The sequence below is a fragment of the Myotis daubentonii genome, chromosome 16 (genome assembly GCF_963259705.1).
Source record: "Myotis daubentonii chromosome 16, mMyoDau2.1, whole genome shotgun sequence".
NCBI lineage: Eukaryota > Metazoa > Chordata > Mammalia > Chiroptera > Vespertilionidae > Myotis > Myotis daubentonii.
The window spans coordinates 31,967,912-31,995,481 of NC_081855.1; the positions used below are offsets into that span (position 1 = coordinate 31,967,912).

The 27,570-nt window shown below is 48.5% G+C and overlaps 1 protein-coding gene across 2 annotated transcripts; it reads left to right on the top strand.

Annotated features, from left to right (window-relative positions):
* SCPEP1 (serine carboxypeptidase 1) lies at positions 1-27,458 on the top strand. Of its 2 annotated transcripts, none has more exons than XM_059669564.1 (13): positions 1-127; positions 1,908-2,056; positions 5,125-5,214; positions 8,479-8,634; positions 8,998-9,072; positions 10,738-10,810; positions 15,122-15,159; positions 16,118-16,246; positions 16,628-16,721; positions 17,846-17,959; positions 20,017-20,154; positions 22,340-22,503; positions 26,876-27,458. In XM_059669564.1, the coding sequence occupies exons 1-13, from the start codon at positions 61-63 to the stop codon at positions 26,936-26,938; spliced, it is 1,350 nt and encodes a 449-aa protein (XP_059525547.1). In that variant the 5' UTR covers positions 1-60; the 3' UTR covers positions 26,939-27,458. The 2 variants fall into 2 exon arrangements, with proteins under 2 accessions (XP_059525547.1, XP_059525548.1); XM_059669565.1 differs by having other exon boundaries at positions 89-195.
* Positions 27,459-27,570: the final 112 nt, after the last annotated feature.

Consider the following 27,570-nt stretch of genomic DNA (forward strand, 5'->3'; position numbering starts at 1 on the left):
CCGTCACGTGGTGGGGCACCAGGTCCAGCCTATTGCTGATGCTGCAGCGCGGTATTCATCATGGAGCTGGCACCGCGGATCTGTCTCCTGTTCCTGCCACTGCTGCTGCTTCTGGGCCCGAGTACTGGTAGGTTCGGGCAAAAGATGTATCAGTGACCGGTGCCTTCTTCTCTCTCCAGGGATGAGAGTCTGCTAGTACGTTTGTGCCTTTTAAAGCAAATCTCTTTTCCCCTGTGCCTTTGAACCTCTGTCGACTTTCTGTCGGTTTGTTTTCTAATTGAAAGTGCTTTTCTAGCGCCCTTCTCCCCCCCCCCCCCCCTTTTTTTTTCTTTTTGGCTCTGGGTGGTCTGGTACTCCCTTCTTCCCTAGGTAGAAACAGTTGTGGAAAATGTATGATTTGGAGATCAATGAGGTTTCCACAATCTTAACGCCATCCCCCTCCTCCTGCCGTCACTGGCTGTTTAAAAAGACTGAAAAATCCTACCCCGAATGGGCCGTTTCGTTGAGAGAAGGCCTTTTCCCCCTTTACTTGATCAGAACAGACAAAATAATGTCTCCCCTCATCAGGGTCCTTTTTGGCAAAAACAAATTCGTGTTTAAAGGGTGACTTGCAAATAGGTTTTCAGTCTCCTCCCCCCCCCCCCCCATCCCCCCCAGCAAAATATTTCCTGGTCTGAATCAACAGAATTCTACTGGCCACACAAACTTGCCTTGTGACCTTAGGCAAGTTGCTTAACAACTGTTTTTCCTTTTTTGTAAAATGGGGATCATATGTCCTTCAGTTTGTGTCTGGGAAATGTCAAGTATGTTGAGCCCCAAATTTTAACAGTGGTAACTCTCAGGGTAGAGAGGAGTATCAGGGCATAGGTCAAAAGGGACCAGAGCCTTATCTATCATTTTCAAGGAGACCGCATTCTTGTGTTATTTGTATACAGACTCTTATAGCCATATCTAGCAGTTCTGTTTTTCTCCTCAAGACACTTTTTGGTTTTCTTAATCTCTAGCTTTATCAGTTACAAACAGCATTGTCTCCTCATCTATTCCCGTCTCTTCGCAAGACCAGTTTTTTGTTCTTTTACTTGCTGCAGAGGCTTGAAATTTAAGAAAGGAAGAAGTGAAAGGTAGAAAATTCTAGTCCCCAAGGGTAATCCCTAAGTCAGCCTTTTCCTCCTTATATATGCATTCATTGGTTGATTCTTTTATTATTATTATTATATATTTTATTGATTTTTTACAGTGAGGAAGGGAGAGGGATAGAGAGTTAGAAACATCGATGAGAGAGAAACATCGATCAGCTGCCTCCTGCACACCCCCCACTGGGGATGTGCCTGTAACCAAGGTACATGCCCTTGACCGGAATCAACCTGGGACCCCTCAGTCCGCAGGCCGATGCTCTATCCACTGAGCCAAACCGGTTACGGCCATTGGTTGATTCTTGTTATGTGCCCTGACCAGGGATTGAACCTGCAACATTGATGTATTATTGGGTGACAACAACTGAATTATCTAACCAACTGAATTACCTGAAAGGGGACCACTGCCACTCCACTTGGGACAGGGAGTTCAGGCCCCGAGCCGCAACAACTCCTGATTTCTACATGCTGGCAGGTTAATCACATAAAACAAGGACCCTGCTCTACAATCAACCACAAGGAAGGTTTGCACCGTCTCCACTCGGGTGTTTTTCAAATTGCACTCAAGAAGCCCCAGAAAGTGCCTGAGGGCTTGATGTGTTTTTTTCATAACTGATGTTTTTCCCCCTTATTTTCATAATATATTGGAGTGAGTACATTGCCTAAAATATAAACCAAGCTATCTCTAGTCCAGCATGGCCACCTTTACTGGACTTGGAATTTATCCAAACGTTAGACATCCTTCAGGAAAATCAAATTGTGCTTCTGTTTCAGGAGCCATCATCAACCTGCCCCCAGACGAAGGCAAAGAAGTATGGGATTATGTGACTGTCCGGAAGGATGCCCACATGTTCTGGTGGCTCTATTATGCCACCAACCCCTGCAAGAACTTCACCGAACTGCCCCTGGTTATGTGGCTTCAGGTAAAAGTGGCTTCGCTGCCTGGCCAGGTTTGAGGCCAAGTTTCCCCCACTTAGCACGTTGCTTGCTCTTAAGGGCTCACAGCTCAGCCAGTGATCAACGCCTGGTCCAGCAGCCAGCAAGGGGTCGCCTAGGCTTGGGTGTTTGTCACCCTTCTGATGTAGGCCAAGCCAGTGGTATACCAAGGAGGGCAAATCAGAGAGTGAGAGGTTCTGTTACCATGTTTGTTTGTTTGTTTGTTTGTTTGTTTGTTTGAGCCCAGGCAGTAGCAGATACCTTTACCAGAAGCTTCTGAGGGCAAATTTGACTATTTCCTTATAGAAAGTGTTTTGAACAGTTCCGAAGCAAAGGCTGAGGTACCCTGACTGGCTCCTCCCATCTCTGTTTCCCAATCCTTTCCCAGCCCCTAACTTCTTGCCCCCAGAAATACTGATCTTTTGAAAGCACTCAGCCTCTTGTATCGTAGTATTAAACGTCGGGCCTTCTCCTTCTCCCTAGAGGTGTCTGCAGGGTGGAAGGCCTGGAACTGGTGGAGAGGCATTTGGGGGCAGGCAGAGGATTCTTCCTTGCATTCCTAAAATATCTGTCCAGAGATGGTCCGCACCTACCTGGAAGACCCATCTCCAGGGAGGCGTTGAGGAGCATGGTCTTGCTCAGGCTCTGGAAACTGTAGGCCTGGCCCAGCTGGGGCTCCCGGACGCTCACCACTAAAGAGGGCACCCTGGTACTCACTTGTGTAGGATGCAAATGTCACTTCTTGCAAAAATGTCAGTGATCATAAGCAGCCTCCCAGTGCCGCGGGTCCACTCGGACCTTCTGGTGAGATAGAGCAAAGATGAGCGGTTTGCCAGGAGGGGCCATTCCCTCAGGATTATCAAAGCAGTTCCTTTGATGAACTGGAGGTGAGGCTAAGCCAAGGGTGCAGATATGAAAATGCCGCAGACACACCCATACGTGTAGCCCGGGAACTTCTGCCCACCCCGGGTGGCAGGTCGTTGGGGAGAGCCCAGCAGTGGACAAGCCCAGGCCTGCCATTCCTGGGACCTGGGTACCCGATGCCTTCCTGCCGCTTAGAGCTATGGCAGGCAAGGCACTTCCCTTTTCTGGGCTTTGCTGTCTCATCGGGTATTTTGTTACAACTTTCTATTAATTAGCAGAACTTTTCCATCCCCGAGTGAAAGCTTACATGGGAGCAAAAGCAGAAGTGCTGAGGCTGGGGTGGAGCCGGGGCTGAGTCCCACCCACTGGACCTCCCCTTGGTCACGTGCTGCCCTCAGGCACTTTCTGGGGTTTCTTGAGTGCAATTTGAAAAACACCCGAGTGGAGACGGTGCAAACCTTCCCTGTGGTTGACTGTAGAGCAGGGTCCTTGTTTTATGTGATTAACCTGCCAGCATGTAGAAATCAGGAGTTGTTGCGGCTCGGGGCCTGAACTCCCTGTCCCAAGTGGAGTGGCAGTGGTCCCCTTTCAGACAGGGCAGGAGCTCCTGGCGGAGGGAGCCCTCGCTGGCACCTGATTTCCCTTCATGGTCCATGGTCCAGTTTGTGACTGGTAACCGGAACGGTGGGCCGAGGTGTTTTCCCTGCGTCATGTCTTGCGGCGCCGAAGAATGAGCTACTCGGACCAGAAGGTTTAAATAAAAGTGTGGAAAATCTGTTACAAGCAGATTCAGTCTTCCCAATGTGGAGGGGGCCCAAAGAATGGGTTGCCAGTGAAGCAAGTCATTCTAGGAGTATATGTGTGCTACAAGCCTGCTTCATGTCTGTTATGTCACTACTTGATTGATTTCCTCATTGTTCTTGCCCAGCAACGATCCTGAACTTTCTCTGTTTCTAGGTGTACATGTACCTTGTTTATTGCAGGCCCTCCCTTGGTTTCCCATGACTTTCGCTCTGTATTCAAAAGCATTTCATTCTGTTTTCCAGCATGGTTGGTTTCTGTTACTAGGCTTGCTTGAATTGCCGTGTCTGCCCCTGTCTGTGTTCTACCTGCCTTTGTTTCCCACTGGACCCCTACCTTATTTGCCTGCATTTCAAGCTAACACCTCTCATGACCTTTGGTTAGAATGACCTCGGGAACTGAGATGCTATTGGAGGGATGTCAACTGGCTAGCTAACCTTCTCTTCATTTCCTCAGAGGCCCAAGGGAGAGGAAAAAGATTATGATTAAAGAACAAATAATTACTAATTCAGATGAAAAGATCTATCTTGGCCACCTGCTGAGGCAACGTGCGCTGACTGCTCTGGGCAGGTCTTTGAGAATCCAGGTCACGTCGTCTGAGTGGAGTAGTGAGCTGTTCCGTTCAGCATGTCACTTGGCTCACTGACACATTTACCGTATTTCAGAGCCTCTGGAGTGTCCCTGGCCACCACAGCACCCCACCCCAAAGTTGCACACAAAGATTTGGTAGTCAGATGTTCTCAAATAGAGCAGAAGTGTCCTCCAGCCAGCTTCCCGCTGTCCTTGGCCGGGGAGGTCATCTCCTGCAGCCACAATAGAGCATCAAAAGCAGCGTGGGGGGTGGGGGGGGGTGGGCTGGACTCTTTTATTTGAGGGACACAAGTCCCGGAGTCCAGTCCTGGTAGAGCCCCTAATTGCCATGTCCCCTTCCTGGGCCTTATTGCTCATCTTTGAGGGGCCAGCCAGACAAGGTGCCTGAAAGTCAGTGAGTCCATGGCTGGCCAGGATTCAAGTTTGGGGAATCAGAGGTAGGAAAGGTCCTTGTGGGGGCTCTTGGCCCAGGTCTGTACCTTTTAAAATGTATTTTTATTGATTTCAGAGAGGAAGGGAGAGGGAGAGAGATGGGAACACGAATGATGAGAGAGAAGCATTGACCGGCTGCCTCCTGCACGCCCAGGGTGTGCCCCTTTCAGAAAGATGTCAGCCGTTCCCCGGGGCTCAGTTAGTGCAGGAGTCCCTGGATCGCCAGGTAAATTGTGCCTTCGGGCAGGGTTGGCGCAGCCATCGCTAAATCATAAATCGTTCCTAGTGAGTGTGGTCATCATTGTAATGATTAGGATTTTACTAGCATTTCCTCAGGATTAACGTTGGTTTCTTTTCTCTTCCACAGGGTGGTCCGGGCGGATCCAGCACTGGATTTGGAAACTTTGAGGAAATCGGGCCCCTTGACTCTGATCTCAAACCACGAAAAACTACCTGGGTACTGTGAGCGTGGCCTGGCCTTACCCCGGGCTCACCCCGTGCTGGGCGGGGTCACAAGTTTAGCAGTACTGCCCCTCCACCCCCACCCCCACTCCCACCTCCCATCTCTCTTGCCTTCGTGACCTTTCTCTCCACTTGCCCACAGAAGCCACTCCAGCGGACACCTGGACCCTGTCACTACCCACACTTTGGCCGTCTCTGCAATCTGACTCGGGGTCCCACCCTCTGGCCACAGCCTCCCATCCCTTTCCTCTGTCTCCTCTCCTCCACCCCTGCCTCTTGACTTCTTCAAGACTTCAAGGCCCCTGTACTCTGCCCTTTGATGTCTTTCTGGTCTCTGTGCCCCCCCCTCCCCCCACCACCACCACTTATCTTCATTCCCGGCTGCACTTCCTCCCCCAACCCCTCTCAGGTCAGCACCCCACCCCCACCCCCTGGCTCCCTTATCCTTCTTCCTCTGCAACCTCTCCGCACCCAACCTTGGGTCAGTCCCACTGTCTCCCTGCTCAGCTCCTACCCTCGGCCCCTGCCCCCAGACTGCCAGAAACTGGAGGGCAAAGCCACACTGTTGTCAGGGTGGGGCTGCTGCCCAGTTGTGGGCTTAGCTCAGGGCCCGGCCACGCCCTGCTCTGGGCTTCTGCTCTGCTCCTTTCCCGATACCACTGGCTGCCCATGTTCCCCACCTTCCTCGGGGCTCCTGCTCCAGCCATTCTCCCTCATCGGGAGCCAGCCTGCCTCTCTGCCTCCCCAGGAAAACAGAGGCCATCACACATAACCAGCTACTTCCTGTCCTGGCCAATGAGTGTGCTTACCTTCCTGCCCCTCTGACTCTCCTCCTGCCCATCTCAGCACAACGAGTATGGCTCGTCCCTGCTGAGCTCACTTAGCATCTTTCTATTTCTTCATGTTCTCGCTCGTCTGTCTTCCAAACTGGAGGTCTTTCCCGGCCGAAATACAAATTCTCCTGACCCCACAAGTCCCACCAGCTACCCTCCTTTCTTACAAGAATTGTTTGTCTTTGCTGTTCTTTACCCAGAGCTTACCACCCAGATGCTGCAATGCTGACTGACCCTCAGAGCTGGGGGCTGAGGCGGGAAGCGTGGGTCCTAGGGAGCTCAGCATGTTGACGCTCGGATGTGGTGCCTGTATTATTTCCCCTGTGGCCACGACAAGGTTGGGAAGCACTGCCCTAACCCACGGCAGTGTGTCCCCCTCACTCCGCGATAGCCATTGTCCGCCAGGGTGTGCTGGCTTCCCAGTTCCAAGGCCACTAGGTCCTTCTTGCCATTCGTCTTCATTGGACTCCTTTGCAGCACTGTTGGCGGGTGCCATTCTTAGGTGTTGCGATCTCCCAGCACACTGTCCTTGGTTACCCTCTCTTCTGTGTGTTCTTCAGCAGCCCCATCCTCTAATGTCACATAGAAGGTTGAATATGTATGAGGGGCAGCCACGTGGAGACATCTAAGAGGCAAGAGGCAAAAGAGTTCGGGGGCAAAAGTTCTGAGCTATAGACACTGACTTGGGAGGCATAAGCTGGCTTCTGCTTACCTCTAGCCGCATCTCCCAGCATCTGTCCACATGTACTCTACCTTCAGGCCTCTGCACGGGCAGTTTCCTTGGCTTGGACTTCAGTCCTGTGGCCACCCATTCACAACCTAGCTCACCATATTCACATCTCCTATTCTTTAAGACTCAATGCAGGATCCCCTCTTCCTTAATATTCCCTCTGAGCCCTTTGACTCTCTTGTTTGTCTCCACACTGGCCTTCCTTTAACTTACTCTTGCCTTAGGGTCTTTGCACATGCTGTTCCCACAGCCTGGAACATCCTGGACTCACTTCCAACTGAAATTCCACTTCCACTTGCAGTAGCAGAGGGCCTCACTGGCTTGTCCTCCCCAAGCCTCCCAGAACCAAGAGGGTAGCATGACTGGGACAGAGAGCCTGAATGAGGAATGAGACCACCTGGATCTCAGTCCTGATGCTGTCCAAGTGCTGACCTGGGACAAGGTCTGGGCCCTTTCTGCGCTTTCATTTCCTGACGAGTAAAGGACATGGCTGGACTGTGTCATCACTAAGGATCCTTCCGGATGTAAAATTCTGTATCTCTAAGCCTCTTTATTTTTTATTTTATTTTATTTTTAAAATATATTTTATTGATTTTTTTTACAGAGAGGAAGGGAGAGGGACAGAGTTAGAAACATCAATGAGAGAGAAACATCGATCAGCTGCCTCCTGCACACCCCCTACTGGGGATGTACCTGCAACCAAGGTACATGCTCTTGACCGGAATCGAACCTGGGACCCTTCAGTCCACAGGCTGATGCTCTATCCACTGAGCCAAACCGGCCAAGGCTCTCTAAGCCTCTTTAGAGCGGACATTAGAATAAGCTCTCTGCTTGTAGTTCCAGGCCAATGTGGAAGTTGGCTCTGTCTTGAAGAAAACAGATGTGTGGTCTTCAGACCTTGGATGTATTGTCAGCTACTGCTCAGACTCACTGCTTGATTCCCCCTGCACTAATGTATTACGTTTAGAACGTTTGTATCTTGTGAAAAGTGACAACTTAGATCAGTGGTTCTCAACCTTCTTAATGCTGCGACCCTTTAATACAGTTCCTCATGTTGTGGTGACCCCCAATTGCATTGTTACAAATTGAACATAAAGCATAGTGATTAATCACAAAAACAATATGTAATTATATATGTATGTTCTGATGGTCTTAGGCGACCCCTGTGAAAGGGTCGTCCGACCCCCAAAGGGGTTGCGACCCACAGGTTGAGAACCCTGGCGTAGATGCTCTGATCCCAGGTATATGCTAACCTTTCCTTCTTGCCTCTCCTTTGCTTTGCCACAGTAGTCTATGTTCCTGCCCCTTATTTTTAAAAATCCCTTTTAGCATCAGCATCAGAAGCACACTCATATCCTCGCTCGTGTTTTTGATGAGCTCATACAAGATGACCAAAAGATAATCGGTGCCCTAGCCAATTTGGCTCAGTGGATAGAGCATCATCCCTCAGACTGAAGGGTCCCAGGTTCGATTCTGGTCAGGGGCAGGTACCTCAGTTGCAGACTCCATCCCCAGCCCTGGTTGGGGCGCATGCAGGAGGCAGCCAATCCATGTGTCTCTCTCACATCCATGTTTCTGTCTCTCCCCCTCCCTTCCAATGGAAAAATATCCTCGGGTGAGGATTAACAACAACAAAAAAGATAATTGGTGACTGCCTGCCTGACTGGAACATCTGCTTTTCCTCTGTGGCATGCAGCTCCAGTCTGCCAGTCTCCTGTTTGTGGACAACCCCGTGGGCACTGGGTTCAGTTATGTGGACAAGGACGGCATGTATGCCAAAGACCTGGCCATGGTGGCATCGGACATGATGGTTCTCCTGGAGTCCTTCTTCAGTTGCCGCCCGGAGTTCCAGGTGAGCAAAGCCTCAGGAACAGCAGAGCAAGGGGCTAGCAGTAGGGACACTGCGTCCACCAGAATCCCCTTCCCCGAGAGCGCAGCGCCCAGCTGGTTCCAGGGAAGCCTTTCTACGCCCCAGGTGGGGTTGTGGGCTTTTGTTTCTGTCCTCGCTCAAGGTGGTTTTGAGCTTGAAGGAGCGACCCTGGGCCAGTATTCTAAGCAGACGTAGTAACCAGATATGGGGGGGGGGGGGGGGGGGGAGAGACTACGCAAAGCGGATTTGTCAGGCCATGACGTGCAGTAGAAATTTGAAATGAATTCGTGTGAATAAGAAGATATTCAGGATGTTTAGTTCTTTGTCGATTCCTTTTCTTGCCAGACGATCCCGTTCTACATTTTCTCAGAGTCCTACGGAGGAAAAATGGCTGCTGGCATTGCTCTAGAACTTCATAAGGTAACGAGGAAGATGACTTTGTCGTCTTGGTTTCACCCAGAAGCGGGCTGTTTTAATGTCCAATTTTAATTCTCACGTAGGTCAATAATTTCCCTAGGAGTTTCCAAATGATGTTTTTCTCCTGTTGTTCTGTTCACTTCTATTAGCTTCTATTCCTCCAGGAAGTGGAACTTGCCCTCATCATCAGGGACTAGTTAGGTAACTTGAAATAAGTTCCTTCTGGAAAAGCCAGAAAAATGCCTAATTCTTTCACTTTCATGATCAATGTTCAAAGTCAGGCTATTCATTGTTTTCTTTCTTTTTTTTTTTTTTTTATATTTTATTGAGTTTTTACAGAGAGGAAAGGAGAGAGACAGAGAGCCAGAAACATCGATGAGAGAGAAACATCGACCAGCTGCCTCCTGCACATTCCCCACTGGGGATGTGCCCGCAACCCAGGTACATGCCCTTGACCGGAATCGAACCCGGGACCTCTCAGTCCGCAGGCCGACGCTCCATCCACTGAGCCAAACCGGCTTCGGCTATTCATTGTTTTCTTATTTTAGATATCTGAATAGCTTGTACAGTCACATAATTCAAAATTCCAAAGCTATACAAGGGATAACGTAACAATTCTCTCCCTTGCCTCTGTCCCCCCGCCTCTAAGGCAACCTCTGTTTCTTCTGTACCTTTCCAGAGGTATGTCATGCCTATAAAAGCTAATTCACAGATATTCTTTTTTCCTGTTTTTATACAAATCGTAGTACTTATTATACACTATACTATGTCTCTTTTTAATTCAACAATATAGCTTAGAGATGTTTTCATATCAGTTTATAAAGAACTCCTCATTTTTTGTTTTGTTTGTTTATTTGTTTTTATCCTCCCCCAAGGATATTTTTTCCATTGATTTCTAGAGAGAGTGGGAGGGAGGGAGGAGGGGGAGAGAGAGACAGGGAGAGAGAAACATTGATGTGAGAGAGACACATTGATTAGTTGCCTCCTGCATTCGCCCCAATCAGGGCTGGGAAACCTGCAACCTAAGTATATGCCCTTGACTGGGAATTGAACCTGAGACCCTCTGGTCCTCGGGCCAATGCTCTAACCACTGAGCAGCGGCCAGGGCTTTGTTGTTGTTTTTTAAATTGCATCGTGTACCATGGAAATAGTCATAATTCATTTAGCCTATCCTATGATATGCAGATTGTTTCCAATTTCCTGCTACTGTATTACTGTTAAGTGAAAAAAGGAGGGTAGGGAAGAGGAGTATGAGCTCCTAGTCCTAAGGCCTCCTCCCACCCTTGGGGACCCCCTGAGGAGGCCTCCCAGCCCTTCAGTGACTGCAGCGTGGGCAGTGAGGACTGTTCCCAAGGAGCCCTCTGAGAAATCGGGCCTTGGGGCAGTGTCCCTCCTATAAAGATAGGGGATGCGCCAGACCCCACACACACCCTGCCCACACCCTTGTGAAACGAGTAGAGAGAAACTCAACAGTTCCCACTCATTTTGCAAAAGGTGTCAGGAAGGAGTTACTCTGGTTCTCTTGAGGGTATCAGGTCTTCGGAGACCTGGGGACTCCTGGAAAGGGTGGGCAGAAGTTTTCTGGGCTCGGAAGGCAGTGTGTGAAGACGGGGCTCCCTCCTGTTGAGCCCCTTTGGCAAGGATGTTTCTTGGCTCCTTCTCTTGCAGGCCATTCAGCAAGGGACCATCAAGTGCAACTTTTCTGGGGTTGCTTTGGGCGACTCCTGGATCTCCCCTGTAGGTAAGTATGGAATTTGTAGACATTTCCTTACTTCCTGTCCCCACCCTTCCCTGGACCTTGGGGCTGTGTTATCCAGAAAAAAGAACAAGGCAATGGAATTTTTCTGAGTCCTTGGAGAAGTGAACACAGAATGTGTGTGCCCCCGGGCCATCCAAGACATTTTGGGGGGAGAACGCATTTACACAGCATCCACCGTGGGCTGCTATGGGCTGAACTTCATCCTCTTATTTGATTCTTATAACAAAAGAATCAAATTTTACAGTCGGAGACATTCTAAAGCGAGCATGTCAAACCCGCGGCCCATAACGAATATTTTTGTGGCCCAGCCAGTATAACGGTGTGAGCAGTTATTTACAGTTACGAAAGGAAATGAGTCTCCTGTCAGACCCAGAATTACTGGCACTCACCTTGGGTCAGTTTTGAAAGCAATCACTGTGAACAAGATTTCCCCCAAAGTAGGAAAGATAGTAGCAGAGAAGAGATGGCAAGTGTCAAGAAGAAAACTGTAATTTTTGTCATTGTTCTTGTTCTTTTTAAAATATATATATATTTTATTGGTTTTTTACAGAGAGGAAGGGAGAGGGATAGAGAGTTAGAAACATCGATGAGAGAGAAACATCAATCAGCTGCCTCCTGCACACCCCGTACTGGGGATATGCCCGCAACCAAGGTACATGCCCTGGACAGGAATCGAACCTGGGACTCTTCAGTCCGCAGGCCGACGCTGTATCCACTGAGCCAAACCGGTTAGGGCTCTTGTTCTTTTTTTTATACTATACTTTTCAAAATAAACCTACGTTTCTATGAAAATTGAAGCTTTTGTTTTTTTTGTGGCCCACATAAACTTAAACCTTGTTTATTTGGCCCGTGTCAGCCTTTGAGTTTGACGTGTTTGTTCTAAAGGCCCCGAGGGGTAATGGAATTTGCTCTCTGACACACAGAATGGCATGGTCAGGAGTCAAACCCAAGTCTTGTCATCTTGTCCCCTGATGTGAGCATGAGCATTGCGGTGAACACCTCCTCTGTTGCTCATGTTGATGAGACAAGGTTAGCATCAGGTGCTGCAACTCAGGTGCATAGTTTCATAACTTGAGCATCAGCATCCTTGTTGGGAGTACAGATAAAAGTTATTTATGTTGCAGACTTCCGGGGTGTGACTTCAGACATCTAAAATAGTCACCTTGCCTGGCTGGTGTGGCTCTGTGTTTGAGTGTCGAACAATAAACCAGGTCATGGTTTGATTCCCGGTCAGGGCACATGCCCAGGCTGTGGGCTCGCTCCCCTAGTAGGGGGCATGCAGGAGGCAGCCGCTCAGTGAGTCTCTCTCATCATTGATGTTTCTCTCTCTCTCTCCTCCTCCCTCCCTCTCTCTGAAATCAATAAAAACATATTTAAAATAGTCACCCGAGTGGGTTCACTCTAACATAGGATTCAGAATCAGCCCTGTTGACAGTTGGGTCATAGAATTCTTTGTGGGGAGCGGTGCTGTGCAGTGTAGGACCATCTCTGCCCTTTGGATGCCAGTGTTTCCACTCCAGTATGACAATCAAAAATATTTCCAGACATTATCAAATGTTCCCAGGGGGACAGAATTACCCCTGGTTGAGAACTACCGCTCTAACCTAACAAAAGCTGACTTTTTACAGGCAAAACCAAATTATAAAGTTAGGAATCAGGAGAGAGTTGCCTGTGGAGGAGGGAGGGGAATAAGCTAGACAGGGACATGAGGGACCTTTCTAGGCTGTTTGTGCTCCATCTCTTGACTGAGGTGGTCGTTACATGGGAGTAAATGCGTTTACAGAGCCATGTCCCTAATGGATTCAGGACTTGGAATGGTTATTTCTTGCCCTCATTCTTGGCATCTCCAGGGAATAATGGCATAACCGAGATCCGAGTCATCATTGAGAGGAGGGCTGCTACTTGTTTGTCCTTCCTGGATGGACCTCCTAGGACAACAGGAAGCAGCAGATGCCTTGATCAGAAGCACAGAGTCTAGCAGGGTTCTTGCCAGATGCCTCACTCAAAATTACAGCACTGGCTCCCACACTTCCTCCTGGGTCTCCTCAGTTTCACAACAACACGAAGCACTTTGCATGTGTTAACTTCCTTTAATCCTTACAACAGCTCCATGGGATCGATGCTGTTATTATCCTGATTTTAGAGATGATGAAACTCAGAGAGGTTAAGCAATTTTTCTAGAGTCACACAGCTAAAGCCAGGACTCAAATCCAGGCAGCAGCCACTGGAATCCATGCACTTAACCATTATACTACGTTTCCTCCAGTAGACCTCTGAGTTGAACCTCATGGCCTTACAAGTGCTTTTCATCTTGTCCAAAATCTTTTCACCTTGCCATGATCCCCCCTTTGACTCTTCCTGTCCAGATCTTAGTCCCTCCTTCCAGACCACTTTAAGTATCACCCCTTCATCCCAGAACTACTCCCCTTTTGAGGGAGAAGTCCTGTTAATTTCATGAACAATTACTACTGGCCTGCTGGGTAGTAGGTATTGTGTCAGGTGCTGGAAAAGACATACAGATGTGTTCCATGTCCTCAGTTCCGTATTGGAGCCATAGAACTATTTGTGACTATTTAAATTTAATTAAAATACAATGGAATTCTTTTTTTATTGATTTCAGAGATGAAGGGAGAGGGAGAGAGAGAAACATCAGTGATGAGAAAGAATGATTGGTCGGCTGCCTCCTGCATGTGCCCTGACCGAGAATCAAACCGTGACCTCCTGGTTCATAGGTCAGTGCACAACCACTGCGCCATACCAGCTGGGCTACAATAAAATTCTTAATTGTTCAGTTGCACTATATACATTTCCAGTGCCCAGTAGTCACGTGTGGCTGGCGACTATTGTATTGCACCACCCAGACACAGAGCATTTCCATCATTGCAGAAAATCCTCTTGGACATCTCAGGTCTGCACCAGAGGTCAGCAGACTATGACCTACAAGTCAAGTCTGCCTTGCCACCCTGCTTTGGTGGATAAGTTTTTTATTGGGACAGTCACGCCCATTTATTTACATACTGTTTGGAGGCTGCAACAACAAAGTTGAGTAATTGCAACAGCGACCTGCAAAGCCACAAATATTTACTATTTGTCCCTTTAGAGAAAAAATTTGTCAATTTTTGGTCTAGATTAAGCAGGGCGTGTGTTGCATTGGAAAACTGCAGACAATTTTGCATTTCAGGAAACTAAGGCACTAGCTTAAAGGTTGACTGGAGAGGTCATTGGGTAGGTAGGTTCAGGAGGGCCCGGTATGCCTGCATTTCTCAGGGTGTGTGTACTCAAGAATACCAGTCCGATGAGGTGCTATACAAAGGACTCTGTGGTCAAATAAGCTCTGGAAGTGCTAAACACGGGCTCCGCCTCCTTCAGTTTCACAAGCACATCAAAGGCTCTGTGAAGTCCTGCATTAAAGAAATGCGTTATATTTTGCATAACCCCAAAGCTATTTCACCAAAGAATGTTTTCTTGTAATACCTAGATTAAAATTCTGTAGAACTGAGGTTATTTGAAACATACTTTGAGATGAGATGCTTGGCCTTAAGGTACCACAGAAGGCTTTCAATCAAAGGAGTGACATATTTAAATGTACTTTAAAATGTGTGATCCTTGATACTTCATTGGCTGGCACATGTTTCAATGGCACTGGCCTAACCTAGCATCATGGTAATAGTGAACTTGTCTAAATCAAGCCCCCCTGTTCTCTTTGAAGTCTTACTCATATTTGTATCTTATAAAGCTCCTTACTGGCTTGAGGCCCTTTGTCAGCTCTCCATATATTTGTGGGACGGAGATGAATTGATTGGCAGTATAGCCACAGACACTGGAATTATGAAATCATTAGTCTTCTTCCTTAATTAGCAACTTGGCAGAAGCTAGTGTCCCCATATTGGAGGAGCAACCAGGAAACAGAGCAGAAATGTGAGGGCGGGGGAAATATTTTAAGCTGTCAAATGGCTTTGAAGTCTGCAGATAAGAGCCTCCGCTGCATAAACAGCCTGCCTGTGGGGGTGCCATCTCTGGCTGACTCACTCACTGGGCCCAGTATCAGGCCAAATGAATGTGCCATTAGCGCCGCCGAGTCAACACAGGCCCCCACACCCTCCACCCTCCTCCCAGCCACGGAGACATAGCTCCTCTCCTGCATGGGCCCTGGTGCGCGGAGGGGCCCTGGGATGTAAAGCCACTGGTTCCCTTCTTCTGGCTCCTTCAGCTTTGGAAAGGAGGCTGGTTAGGTTTTTCTTGGGAAGGATGGAGCTATGACCGACTTACTTTGTTACGTGTGGTTTCCTTTAGATTCGGTGCTCTCCTGGGGACCTTACCTGTACAGCATGGTAAGTAGGTGTGGCCTCACCTCTGCACCCTCCATCGTCAGCAGCCCAGCAGACCTCTTCTGGCTCTGTCCTCAGGAAGGACAAAGCTAGCCGAGTGCGCCTGTGTGGTCGACACTGCTCCTTAGGGACTTCCGGTCCATATCAAATTGGAGACCTTAAGCTATAGCTAGCCTTGGGGACAAATTTAAAGAAACATCAGCACAGTTATCCCATTTCTTCAGGGACAAGAAACACAGCTTTTTAAATCCCCTCAGCTCTTTATTATAAAAATGTTCAGCCCTAGCTGGTTTGGCTCAGTGGATAGAGCCTCGACCTGCAGACTGAAGGGTCCATGGTTCCATTCCAGTCAAGGGCACGAGCTCAGGTTTTGGGCTCGATTCCCAGTAGGGGGCATGCAGGAGGCAGCGGATCAATGATTCTCTCTCATCATTGATGTTTTCTATCTCTCCCTCTCTTTTCCTCTCCGAAATCAATAAAGACATATTTTTTATATGTTCAAATATGCAGGAAAGTGAAAAGATCACTATGAACACCCATATACCCACCATCTAGACCAGCCGTGGGCAAACTATAGCCCGCGGGCCGAATCCAGCCCGTTTGAAATGAATAAAACTAAAAAAAAAAAAAAAAAAAAAAGACCGTACCCTTTTATGTAATGATGTTTACTTTGAATTTATATTAGTTCACACAAACACTCCATCCATGCTTTTGTTCCGGCCCTCCGGTCCAGTTTAAGAACCCATTGTGGCCCTCGAGTCAGAAAGTTTGCCCACCCCTGGTCTAGACTCTGTTAACATTTTGTTGTATTTTTTCCATAAAAAAGATGTGACTTGGCCACTTTCGGATGTAAACTCCCCTTCCTCCTTCCCACTCTTTCTGTTACCCAGCCCTAACTGTAGCAAAGCCCGGTCTGTGTCTCTAAGCAAAGTGGGCCCTTGTGCGTTCCTTTGCCTTGCAGTCTCTTCTCGATGACCAAGGCCTGGCAGAGGTGTCTCAGGTGGCAGAGCAAGTCCTGGATGCCGTGAATAAGGGGCTCTACAAGGAGGCCACCCAGCTGTGGGGAAAAGCAGAAATGGTCGTTGAACAGGTAACGGCACACGCTCGGGGGTTTCTTTCCCATGACTGAAGGGCCCTTGGTTGGTGTGGGAGGATTGGGGGGTCTATCCTGAGGCGCCCCAAAAGTCAGCTCCTGCTGCCTGTGCATTAACACACGGCTCGTGGTTTTTCTCCTGTGGCATCTTTGCTCGGCTGCTATGAGCTGCTCCCTCCTCACCGCCCCCCCCCCCCCCCCCCCGCACCCCACAGGCTGGGCTGACTGAGCCTGCCGAGAGCTGCATTTCTTTCTGGCAGATTTACAAAGAGAAATCTGGCCTTGGATACGGTGGAGGGCCAGGTGCCTTTCTGCTCTGCAACGTTGATAATGGAGAAATAAAGTCAGCAAACTGCCAAATATACTTCTGTATTTCAGAACACGGACGGGGTGAACTTCTATAACATCCTAACTAAAACTGCTCCCATGTTCACCACGAGGTCAAGCCTAGAATTCACCCAGAGCCACCTAGGTGAGTGAACCTGGAAGCTGCTGGACCCTGTCTCATCCTCTGTGCGAGATGAAACCAATTTCTTTTCAAGGCTTTATTTTATTCATTTATTTTATTTTTATTTTTTAAATTAAATTTTTATTTTTGAAGGTATCATATATGTCCCCTTTTTCCCTCTATTGACCTCTTCTAGCCCGCCCTCAACCCCCACCCCCCACCCCAGGCCTCCACCACCCTATTATCTGTGTCCACGGGTTATGCATATATGCATACAAGTTCTTTGGTTGATCCCTTCCCACCCATTTACTTATTTATTCATTTATTTATTTTAAGTGATAGTTGGCCTACACTGTTATATTAGTTTCAGGTGTACAACACAGTGATTCAACATCTTTACATTTTAGAAAGTGATCACCATAGTAAGTCTAGTAACCATCTGTCGCCGGACTATAAAGCTTCATTAGTATGTAATTCACACGCCATAAAATTCACCCCTTTTGAGTGTATATGCTGTGGCTTTTAGTTCACTCACAGAGTTGTGCAATCCTCACCACAATCCAGTTCCAGACCGTTTCCCAGAAAGATCCCACATGTCTGTGTGCCGCTGATTCAGCAGCAGGCAGCCACTCCTCCGCTCTCTCTTCGTCTAGACTTGCCTTTTCAGGGCATCTTGTAGCAATGGCTTCATGCAATAGGTCATCTGTGGAACATCTGGCTTCTTTCACGTAGTATGTTTGAAGTTTGGAAACCAGCTTCTGCACCCTGGATGATGATGCCAGACCTCCTGCAGGCTGGGTTGAGCTGTCTTTTCAGCTGCCCCAACGTCACGGTGGGTGCCGCATGTGGCATCCTCCTCCTTTAGAGGCGGATCAAGGCCGCAGGGGCCCTCTAGATGCCACTGCTCCCTGGTTTCTTTGGGCCGTGCTGGCTACTCTCCGCCGCCCCAAAGTACTTGAAATGCAGCAACCAACACTGATAAATCCTCTCCAGTTTCAGTGTGTTTCTGTTTTCTTCCTCCATCTGGGGTGAATCAAGGTGACACTTTTCATTTCCCCGCCGAAAGCCTCCTTCTTCGCACAGCAGATTGGAAAAGTCCTCCTGGTCTCATTTTCACTCCTTTGACTCACGGTGTACGTCTGTTTCAGTTCAGCTTTACCAACGTCACGTGAGACACCTGAATCGGGACGACTTAAACCAGCTCATGAACGGGCCCATCAGAACGAAGCTCAAAATTATTCCCAAGGATTGCTCCTGGGGAGGTAAGTCTTGCGACCTAATTAAGTGCCGCTTGTGGAGTTGGGGAGGAGGTGAAGAAAGGTGCAAATTCAAAGGCCTTAATTGGTAGAATGGGTTTTGTTGGTGGTGACGATCGTATGTGGCAGGTAGAACAGTGTTATTGTCCACATGTTGTAGAGGAGCAAAAAAAAGACAGTAAGTGACATGCCAGATTTGGTTCAAAGTCAGAGGTGGGTTGGGAGAGAAATGCCGTGGTTGGTTATGAGGTGATTGTTGAAGCCAGGTGTGAGTACGCTATCAGTTTGAAGTTTTCCATAATAGCAGGCTGAGATATAGAAAAGCCATGCCTGAGGCCACAGTTGGTTACAGGTGTGACTTCTAGACAAAGGTCCTTTTGGACAGGTTTGGCCAGTTCTCTGGCCGGGCTCCTCCTGGTGCGGGATGTGGTCCAAGTGTTTACCGCCTTCTGGCCTGAAGGCCATAGTGAGGAAATGTTGGGGTCCTCAGAGACCAGGCCAGGTGGAAATCTTGGATAAGGACCTGGTTAGTCCTGTTGAAAGGCCGGGAGCCAGTGGAACACCCAGGCTCCTGGAGGGGAAACACTCCATGCTGGGGAGAGTTTTGTTGATCCCCCAAAGTGATGGTCTGGAGGTTTTCTAGGGCGGCCCTGTGACAGCTGCTGAGACTCTGGGGACACGGGCCATCCTCCCCACCTGCAGAGAGCTGAAGGCTCCTCCTAGACCTGGTGTCATCTCCTCCTCAGAGTTTTCTAGAAATGAAAAAAGTTAATGTGATCAAATAAGAAGAATGTGGTGTCAGTGCTACAAGGGATGAGGATAGCTGTGGGGAGCTGTTGTGGCGCCGAGAAGAAAACATGAGCAGCCACAGGGCCAGGTCCAGCTCAGGCTCCTGTGAGCACATGTCTGCAGCCCAAGCCCTTCATTTTATCTTCATTTACGGCGGTGTTTTCCAGCCCCTGCTTCTCTGGTGGAAGGGTGGGTTGGGTGGACGGGCTTAGTGACTACTTTTTTTCAGCCAAACTCTCTTTGGCTCCGGGTGTGTCTGTCTATGTAGGTTTGGAAAGGACAGAGTGACCTTGGCCAATGCCCCCAGTGTCTTGAGTTCCAGTTTGTGGTAAAGCATACATGCTCTGGAGTCAGCCAGGCCTGTTTTCCTATCCCAGTTTGCCACTGACCAGCTGTTTCGACTCGGACATGTGTTGTAGCCTCTCTGAGCCTCATTTTCTTTAACCTTTGTACAAGTTAAGAGACCTTACCTCCCAGGGTAGTGATGAAGAGGAAATGAGATGTTGCTTATAAAGTACAGTGACTAGCAAATAAAAATAAATGCGTACGCTATTGTTATTGTTCGGTGTTATGATGATGGTGGAGTTGGTGGTGGTCAGGAGTCCACTGGGAATCTGTACTGACCAGCTCCTCCTGCCGGGGACTCGCCCTCCACGTGGTCACCTTCTCCCCTTGCCTGGGACTATTCCTCCACAGGCTTACTGAGGGCGAACTCTAAATTGGTCTGGGTCTGATGTGGTTTATCACTAGGGTAGCCTCACTTGTTCAAAACTTAGAACTTGGCCCTAATCGGTTTTCTCAGTGGTTAGAGCGTCAGTCCACAGACTGAAGGGTCCCAGGGTTGATTCCAGTCAAGGGCATGTACCTCGATTGCAGGCTGCATCCCCGGCGCTGGTCAGGACTCATGCAGGAGGCAACCAATCAGTGTGTCTCTCTCTCTGTCTTTCCCCCTCCCTCCCACTCTCTCTGAAAATCAATGGAATAAATATCCTTGAGTTGAGGATTAATAAACAAACAAAAATGCCATCACTGTCATCACCACACTTGAGAGAGCAGAGCATGTGCTGTTTATGCTTGCCTTCTGCACAACCAGCTCAGGGCATGGAGACCCAGGCCGGTTGGTCCCTGTGGGTGAAGCATCTGTGTGTTCAGTCTTTTGGGTGCTACACCAGGCTCACATTTGGGTGCCAGGGCCCAGAATGCTCTGGGCTGGAAGGTACCCCTTATTCTGGTGGATTCCAAGCTGCTCCCTCTTTCTCCTTCCTCATGTGCAGGCCAGGCTAACAACGTCTTCCTGAACATGGAGGAGGACTTCATGAAGCCAGCCATCAGCGTGGTGGACGAGTTGCTGGAAGCCGGGGTCAACGTGACGGTGTATAACGGACAGCTCGATCTCATCGTGGACACCATGGGTAAGAACCCACTCTGAGTGGCACGTGGAGGCGGTGTCTGGGGTTGAGCTGGAAGGGAACTGGCCTCAGGCACATCCGTCTTGGGGCTGGTGACATTGAGGTGCTAGGAAGAAGGCCATTTCCCATTTACCCATCCACCCCTGACCTTGATTCTTGGAAGAGGGTGGAGCCACCTGAGGCTGTGATCCCTCAGAGAAGTGTAGGTGCATCCAACTGTTGAGGCTCTTCGGTGTAGTTAACGAAAACAACACCTACCCCCACCACAAAAATAAAAAAGAAGACATTTTTCTGACCACTGGACAGATGGACTATTTCATTGAGGGAAAACCTTGCAGGGTGATTTAAGACTGAACCCTAAGGACTCTGTAAAACGAGGACCCGGGGGAAGTGGTCTTTGCAGAGCCACTGTCGCACTGGCTGTCAGCGCATGCCCACTTCTGGGGTCAGCAGGGCCAGGAGAAGCACGGGGGCAGGTGCTCCGAACCAGCAGGCCAGCCAGACGTGGGGTCTGCTGGGTGTGGTGTGTTTCTTAGCGTCAGCAGGACTGAATCTTTCTGTGACTTGTAAGCCAAGGGCGCTAAAGACAACATGAAGAGGTTCTGCAATTCTTCCCACATTTCTAACCCGAGACTTCTCAGTCCCCCTGACAGCTGCCACCTCCCAGTCCCAGATGGCCTCCCTCCAGAGCATACGGCAGTGGGAGAGCGAGAGGCAGAAACTGGTCGGGCTCTCCAGCTGGGTTTCCCCATAGGCCTGGGTATCACAGGAGCTTGCTAAAAATGCAGACTCTCAGGCCCCACCCAGACCTACTGAGTCAGAACTTGCATTTTTACAAGGGGAAGGGTTTCTTTCCCCTTTTAAAAGCAATTTATTAAATTTATTGGGATAACATTGGTTAATAGGATTATATAGATTTCAAATGTACACTTCTATAATACACCATCTGTATATTTCATGTCTATTCACCACCCAAAGTCAAGTCTGCTTCTGTTACCATTTATCCCCCCCTTCACCCTTTTCTACCTCCCCCAACCCCCTTTCCTTCTGATAATCACCATACTGTGGTCTGTGTCTATGAATTTTTGTTTGTTTGTTTGTTTGTTGCTTTTAGTTTTATGTCCCGTATACAAGTGAAATCATATGGTTCTTGACTTTTCCCATCTGACTTATTTTCATTAGCATGATATTCTCAAGATCCATCCATGTTGTCACAAATGACAGTATTTCCTCTTTTGTTATGGCTGAGTATTCCGTTGTATATCTGTACCACATCTTCTTTATTCAGTCCTCTACTAAAGTATGCTTAGGTTGTTCCCCTGTCTTGGCCATCGTCAATAATGCTGCAATGCACATGGGGGTGCATATATCTTTATGAATAAATGTTTTCAAACTTTCCAGGTAGATGCCCAGAAGAGGGGTTGCTGGGTGATATGGTAGCTCTATTCTTGATTTTTTGAGAGCCTTTCATATGGTTCCCCATGGTGGCTGTACCAGTTTACATCACCACCAGCAATGAATGCGGGTTCCTTTTTCTCCACAACCTCTCCAACACCTGTTATTACTTGTCTTTTTGATGCTATCCATTCTAACAGCTGTGACATGGTATTTCATTGTGTGTTTTTTTAAATATATTTTTATTGATTTCAGAGAGGAAGGGAGAGGGAGAGAGAGAGAGATATCAATGACAAGACAGAACCATCAATAGGCTGCCTCCTGCATGCCCCACACTGGGGATTGAGCCTGCAATCCAGGCATGTGCCCTGACTGGGAATCCAACCATGATCTCCTGGTCCATAGGTGGACATTCAACCACTGAGCCAAGCCAGCCAGGCTCATTGTGGTTTTGATTTGCATTTTACAAGGGTGAGTTTTATGCACATTATTATGCTTTGGGAAAAGCCAAGTTACACGAACTAGGTTGTTTGTTTGTTTGTTTTTAATTATATATGAGGGTTTATTCCAATACTGCCGGCAGTATGGGAGAGCTGCAGGTCATTCACAAAAATGAGCTCTGTAGCCCCCCATAAGCCAGCTGCTTATATAGGGTAGGACTAGATTATAGGGGGAGGTAGGGATTACAGGAATTGGGAAGTTGACAATGCAGGCTGGGGTGGGACTAGGACCTAGATTTCTTTCTACTCTGCCCCACAGTTAATGCCAGGCCCTTCTCTGTCCCTCTCATCAGGTCAGGAGGCCTGGGTAAGGAAACTGAAGTGGACGGAACTGTCCAAGTTCAATCAGCTGAAGTGGAAGCCCCTGTACAATGACCCTACATCTTCCGAGACGTCTGCTTTTGTCAAGAGCCACAAGAACCTGGCTTTCTACTGGATTCTCAAAGCCGGACACATGGTGAGAGAGAGGCTGATTCTGTTCCAGATCTAAATCCTTCTGAGAGGGACGCCATGGGCGGCTGATTATGCCTGGGTGCACTGCCTACACGCGATGGTCTTACACGAAGCACTTTGGGCTTGAAAGCGTCTCAAGGTCTGTAACAAAATTCTGCCTTAAGCGCTTCATTCATTGAAGCCTAGAAATTTTCATTTAAAAGAGCAAATCTTCCTGAGAGAGTTAAACTGGGCTCTCTGTCCCTTACTCTTTTTAAAAATATATATATATTTTTATTGATTTCAGAGAGGAAGGGAGAGGGAGAGAGAGAGAGAAACATCAATGATGAGAGAGAATCATTGATCGGTTGCCTTCTGCATGCCCCCTACTGGGGATTGAGCCAGAAACGTAGGTGCGTACCCTCACCAGGAATCAAACTGTGACCTCCTGGTTCATAGGTCGATGCTGAACCGCTGAGCCATGCTGGCTGGGCTGTCCCTTACTCTTTAGTTTAAATGAATCTATGCTACTTTCCTCTTAACAGTTTGTCCTGAAGGAACAACTTGTCCCAGAGGAAGAAGGGAGACATTGTCTTTCCTTGACATTTTCAGGAAGTGGTGCTCGGTAAAGCTGGGTGCCAGTGCGTGGTGCACAGTAGGGGAGTGTCTGCCAGCAGCTTTGGCTCCAGGGGCTCCAGGATCCCAGTTTGGAAGAGGCCTTGCCTGCTGAGATGGGCAGGGGGGCTATCACACTTCTGCTTTTGCAGACCGAGCCTGCTATCTTCCCTCGGGTTGTAAGTTGGTGGAGTGGCTTTCTGTGGGCTGAAGGAGATGGCGGAGGGCCGAATCCACTACACACACATGCACACGTGCACAGGCATGCACACCCCGGCCAAGGAGCCAAAGGGAGGAATCCCAGGAGGCAGAAGGCCAGGGGCTTCCCTCACGCTGTGCTTTGGTCTGGCCACGTAAACACAGAGTCTCTCTTCTTCCCAGGATGGTGGTTTCCTGTCAGGTGTTGGTTGAGAGGGACATTCAGGTGCCCTCTGGCCTGCTCTCCCCTCTTGGCTCCATTGTGCTCAGGACAGAATCTCCATAGAGAAGTGTCTGGAAAATGGGCTGAGGGGACTGGTCTTGTGTTGGCACAGCAAGCACATAGTATGTTTACCTGGATTGCTGAAGAGGTGTTAAGAGATTGGGGGGGCGGGCAAAGACCCCTTCCTACAGGCTACTCCTTAGGGACATTACTGGCCCTCGCCTGGGGTCCGTTTTGTCCCCAGAGACTTTGGCAGTGACTGGAGACATTTTTGGTTGGCACAGTTAGGAGGAGGGTGCTGCTGGTACCTGGTGGGTAGAAGTCAGGACCCTGGTCAACATCCCACCATGCACAGGACACCCCTGTGCAGCCCAGTGTCAGTGGTGTCAAGGTTGAGAAAGCCTGATACGGAGGAAGGGGAGCTGGGGTATCTGGTACACTCGGTCTCACAATACTGTATTTATTTACACAATTGACCACAGACGCCGTAGTCTTTTTTCTTTTTTCCAATTACAGTTTACTTTCAATATTATTTTGTATTGGTTTCAGGTGTTTAGCATAGTGGTTAGACAATCACATACTTCATAAACTATCCTGCCCCCCCCCCCCCCCGAAATTTCCAGTACTCACCTGGCTCCATGCAGTTATTACGATATTATTGGCTACACTCCCTGTGCTGTACTTCACATCCCCGTGACTATTTTGTAACTGCCAATTTGTACTTCTTAGTCCGTTCACCTCTTCCCCCCCCCACCCCCCCCACCCCGTCTCCTGACCCCTTCCCCTCTGGCAACTACCAATCTGCTCTCTGTCTCTGAGTCTGTTTCCGTTTTGTTTGCTTGTTTATTTTGTTCTTTATTTTCCACACATAAGTGAATTATATGGTATTTGCACAGACAACGTATTCTTAACCTCTCTGACCTTTAGTTTCCTCTCAAGAACTTCCCGGAAGTGAAAACGCTGAACGTTCTCAGAGAAACTAAAGTTTCTCTTTGGTTTCCTTTATTCACTAAACAAACATTGGCGTGTCACTGTGCCAGGCACTGGAACATGGATGGCACACCATCTCCGCGCTCATGGAGCTCACGGCCATGCGGGTCCGGCAGGCAGAGACCCTCATGACATGGGGTGAAATGCTAAGACGGGGGTTGGCCCAGGGAAGGGGGCCCAGCCCAGGCTTGGGGGTCCTGGGAGACTGGCCCCTAAACAGTGGGCAGGAGTTAGCTAGGCAAAGGAGAATGTGGGAGCAAGGAGAGCAGCGTGTCCAGAGGAGCCTTCAGACAGCCGAGGCCTCGGGAGGGACACTGGGCAGAGGTGAGACGGGGGAGGGAGACTGCGCACTCCGGCAAGGACCTCAGACCTTACCTGAAAGCGATGGGATGCCATCGAGGGGTTCTAAGCAAAGGCGTGAAATTACTAGGTTTGTCTACAAAATATCATCCCAGCAGCAGAGGGCATGGGATAAGACTGGGGAAGCTCACCACTCTAGGAGGCTTTTCTGGTCACCCAGAAGGGAGAGACGTGGAGGAATTTAAGGGGGAATGGACAGGACTTGGTAACTGCCTGTAGAACAGCCAGGTGGGGTGCCCATAAGGCAACTGAATATATAAACCATATACATGTGCATCTGGAGTCAAATGTTGGTCCTTGAGGACAGAGATTTGGGGATCAAATATGGAAACGGTGAGGGGCAGGGCCCTGGGTGCACCAGTACTTCAGAGATGGGAGGCAAGGCCCTGGCCGGGTAGCTCAGGTCAGTTGGTAACAGCATCGTCTCGATACATCAAGGTTGTGGGTTCGATCCCCGGTCAGGGCACATGCAATAATCAACCAATGAGTGCATAAATAAGTGGGACAAGAAATCAATGTCTCTCTCTCTCTCTCTCTCAAATTAAAAAATAAGTTTTTAAAAAATTAAAAAGAAAAAGAGATAGGAGGCAAAAGAAGGAGCCACAAATGAGACTTGAGAAAGAAGCAGCCAGAAAAGTAGGAGGGAGACCAGGGACATGTGGCATCCTCAAAGCAGAGGAGCCAGTGATGTCTAATGCTGCGGGGAACTCGGGTAAAGGACTGACATGTAAGGAACGGTGTGGGTGTACTGATGTGTGTGATCCTTTGTAGTGAATGGCAGGCTCTAAAGCCAGCAGGGAGAGGTTGGAACAAACGACTGAGCAGCGAGGGAAAGAGACAACAACTTCCTTAAGAAACCAGAAGGAAGAAACCATCTGAAGTGAGAATTTAAGCAGTTGGGCAGGGTTAAGAGGGTATTTTGTTAATGGCCCTGAGGACCTGCGTACCTTCAGTGTTGAGCACACATTGTGTCTTAGAGAACAACGCTATTAAGAGAGGGGTCCCCACAGAGGCAGGTGGGGGGGGGGTGGAGCTAACCACAGGCTTGCTCTGAGCTGGAGCTCAGACCCATTTCCTCTTGGTTTGGAACAAAAAGAACGAGAGATCAGTTGGGGGCAGCCTTAAAATAGCTCTTGGAGACTGTTATTAAATCGTCCCCCAACCACTTCCCCTTTAGTTGAATTAAATGTCATTTTGGTAAGCCCCGCTCTGCCAGTATGGCCTTGCTTGGCAGGATCATCGGGGACAGTGATGTGGCATAGAGCATTGTGGAGCCATTTCTTCTCTACCCCAGGCCTCTGCCCCACCCCTCCCCCTTTTGATAGTGTGTGGGAAGGAGATTTAAAAAAATTTTTTTTAATTGATTTTTAGAGAGGGAGATTGGGAGAAAGAGAAACATCAATATGAGAGTGAAACATCTATCAGCTGCCTCCTACCTGCCTCCTACACGCCCCCTACCAGGGATCAAGCCAGAAACCTAGGCATGCGCCCTGACTAGGAATCAAACTGGCACCCTTCCAGTGCACAGGATGATGCCAACCAAGTCATACTGGCCAGGACGGGAAGAAGATTTTTTTTTTTACAGGAATTATTCAAAAACTCTAAGGGAAAAACAAAACAAAGTTGAATATCATATAAAAACGGGTATACCACCCACACAAAGGGTCTCGTTTGCTTGTTTGTATTGGTTTTGCTTTTCGCTTCCCTCTGGGGCCATGTTTCTATTCCCAGTCAACAGCTCAGTCTCACATGGAGAAAGTTCTTTCCTAAACGCACAGACTTCGGGCACCTGCCACCTAACAGACTGGGGCCCAGAAGAGCTTTTGTCAGGCACAGTGGTCCTTTCACAGAAACGACCCTCTTGTTAAGGGGTGTACCCAGGTGCAGCCATCCTCCCAGGTTGCTGTCACAGAGCAGGCGCTCTTCCAGGAGCTGGGTCTCAGGATGTCACCCCAAAACCCGGCCCCAGAAACAGAACCAGTGCGCTAACTCTGGTACTGCTTGGTTCTAGGTGCCTTCTGACCAAGGGGACACAGCTCTGAAGATGATGAAGCTGGTGACTGGGCAAGAGTAGGATGGACTGGGCTGCAGGTGAGCTGCTTGGCCTTGGGGCACAGGAGCTGAAGCGAGCACCCCAAAGGTGTGGGAGCACTATTGTCCCCTCGACTCTGACTTGGGCTGTGATTGTGAAGGTTCCTGCCAGCTTCTGCAGAGAACAAACTCACTGCCTCTGTGGCAGCTTGGAAGTCATTTCTGCTTCTGAAAAAAACCTTAAGATTTTTTAAATGGATTTGTTTTAATCAAAATGAAGGTGTTAAACTACGTTAACTTTTGCTTCTTATAAAAGCAAGCTGTGCAATTTATATTTTTAAAAAGTAGAGTGGGGAATTCAGGCAAACAAAGAACAAAATGAACACCCATATACTCTCTTCCTTGGGATACACACTCTAGTGTATATCCTTGACAGTATTTTTTTGCTATATACACATATATTTTTTTGCAAAAATTGAATCATTAGTTTACTGTCTACTTGGTTCACAAATCAGAATGTCATAAATGTCTTTTCATGTCAATAAATGTTATTCTCTAACATTTTTAATGGCTGCTGAGAATTCCATTCTACGGATGTACCGTAATTTCTGTACCAAATGCCCAGTTGTTTCCTATAAGCAGTTTTTAGATTGTTGCTATTATAAAGAGTGCTTC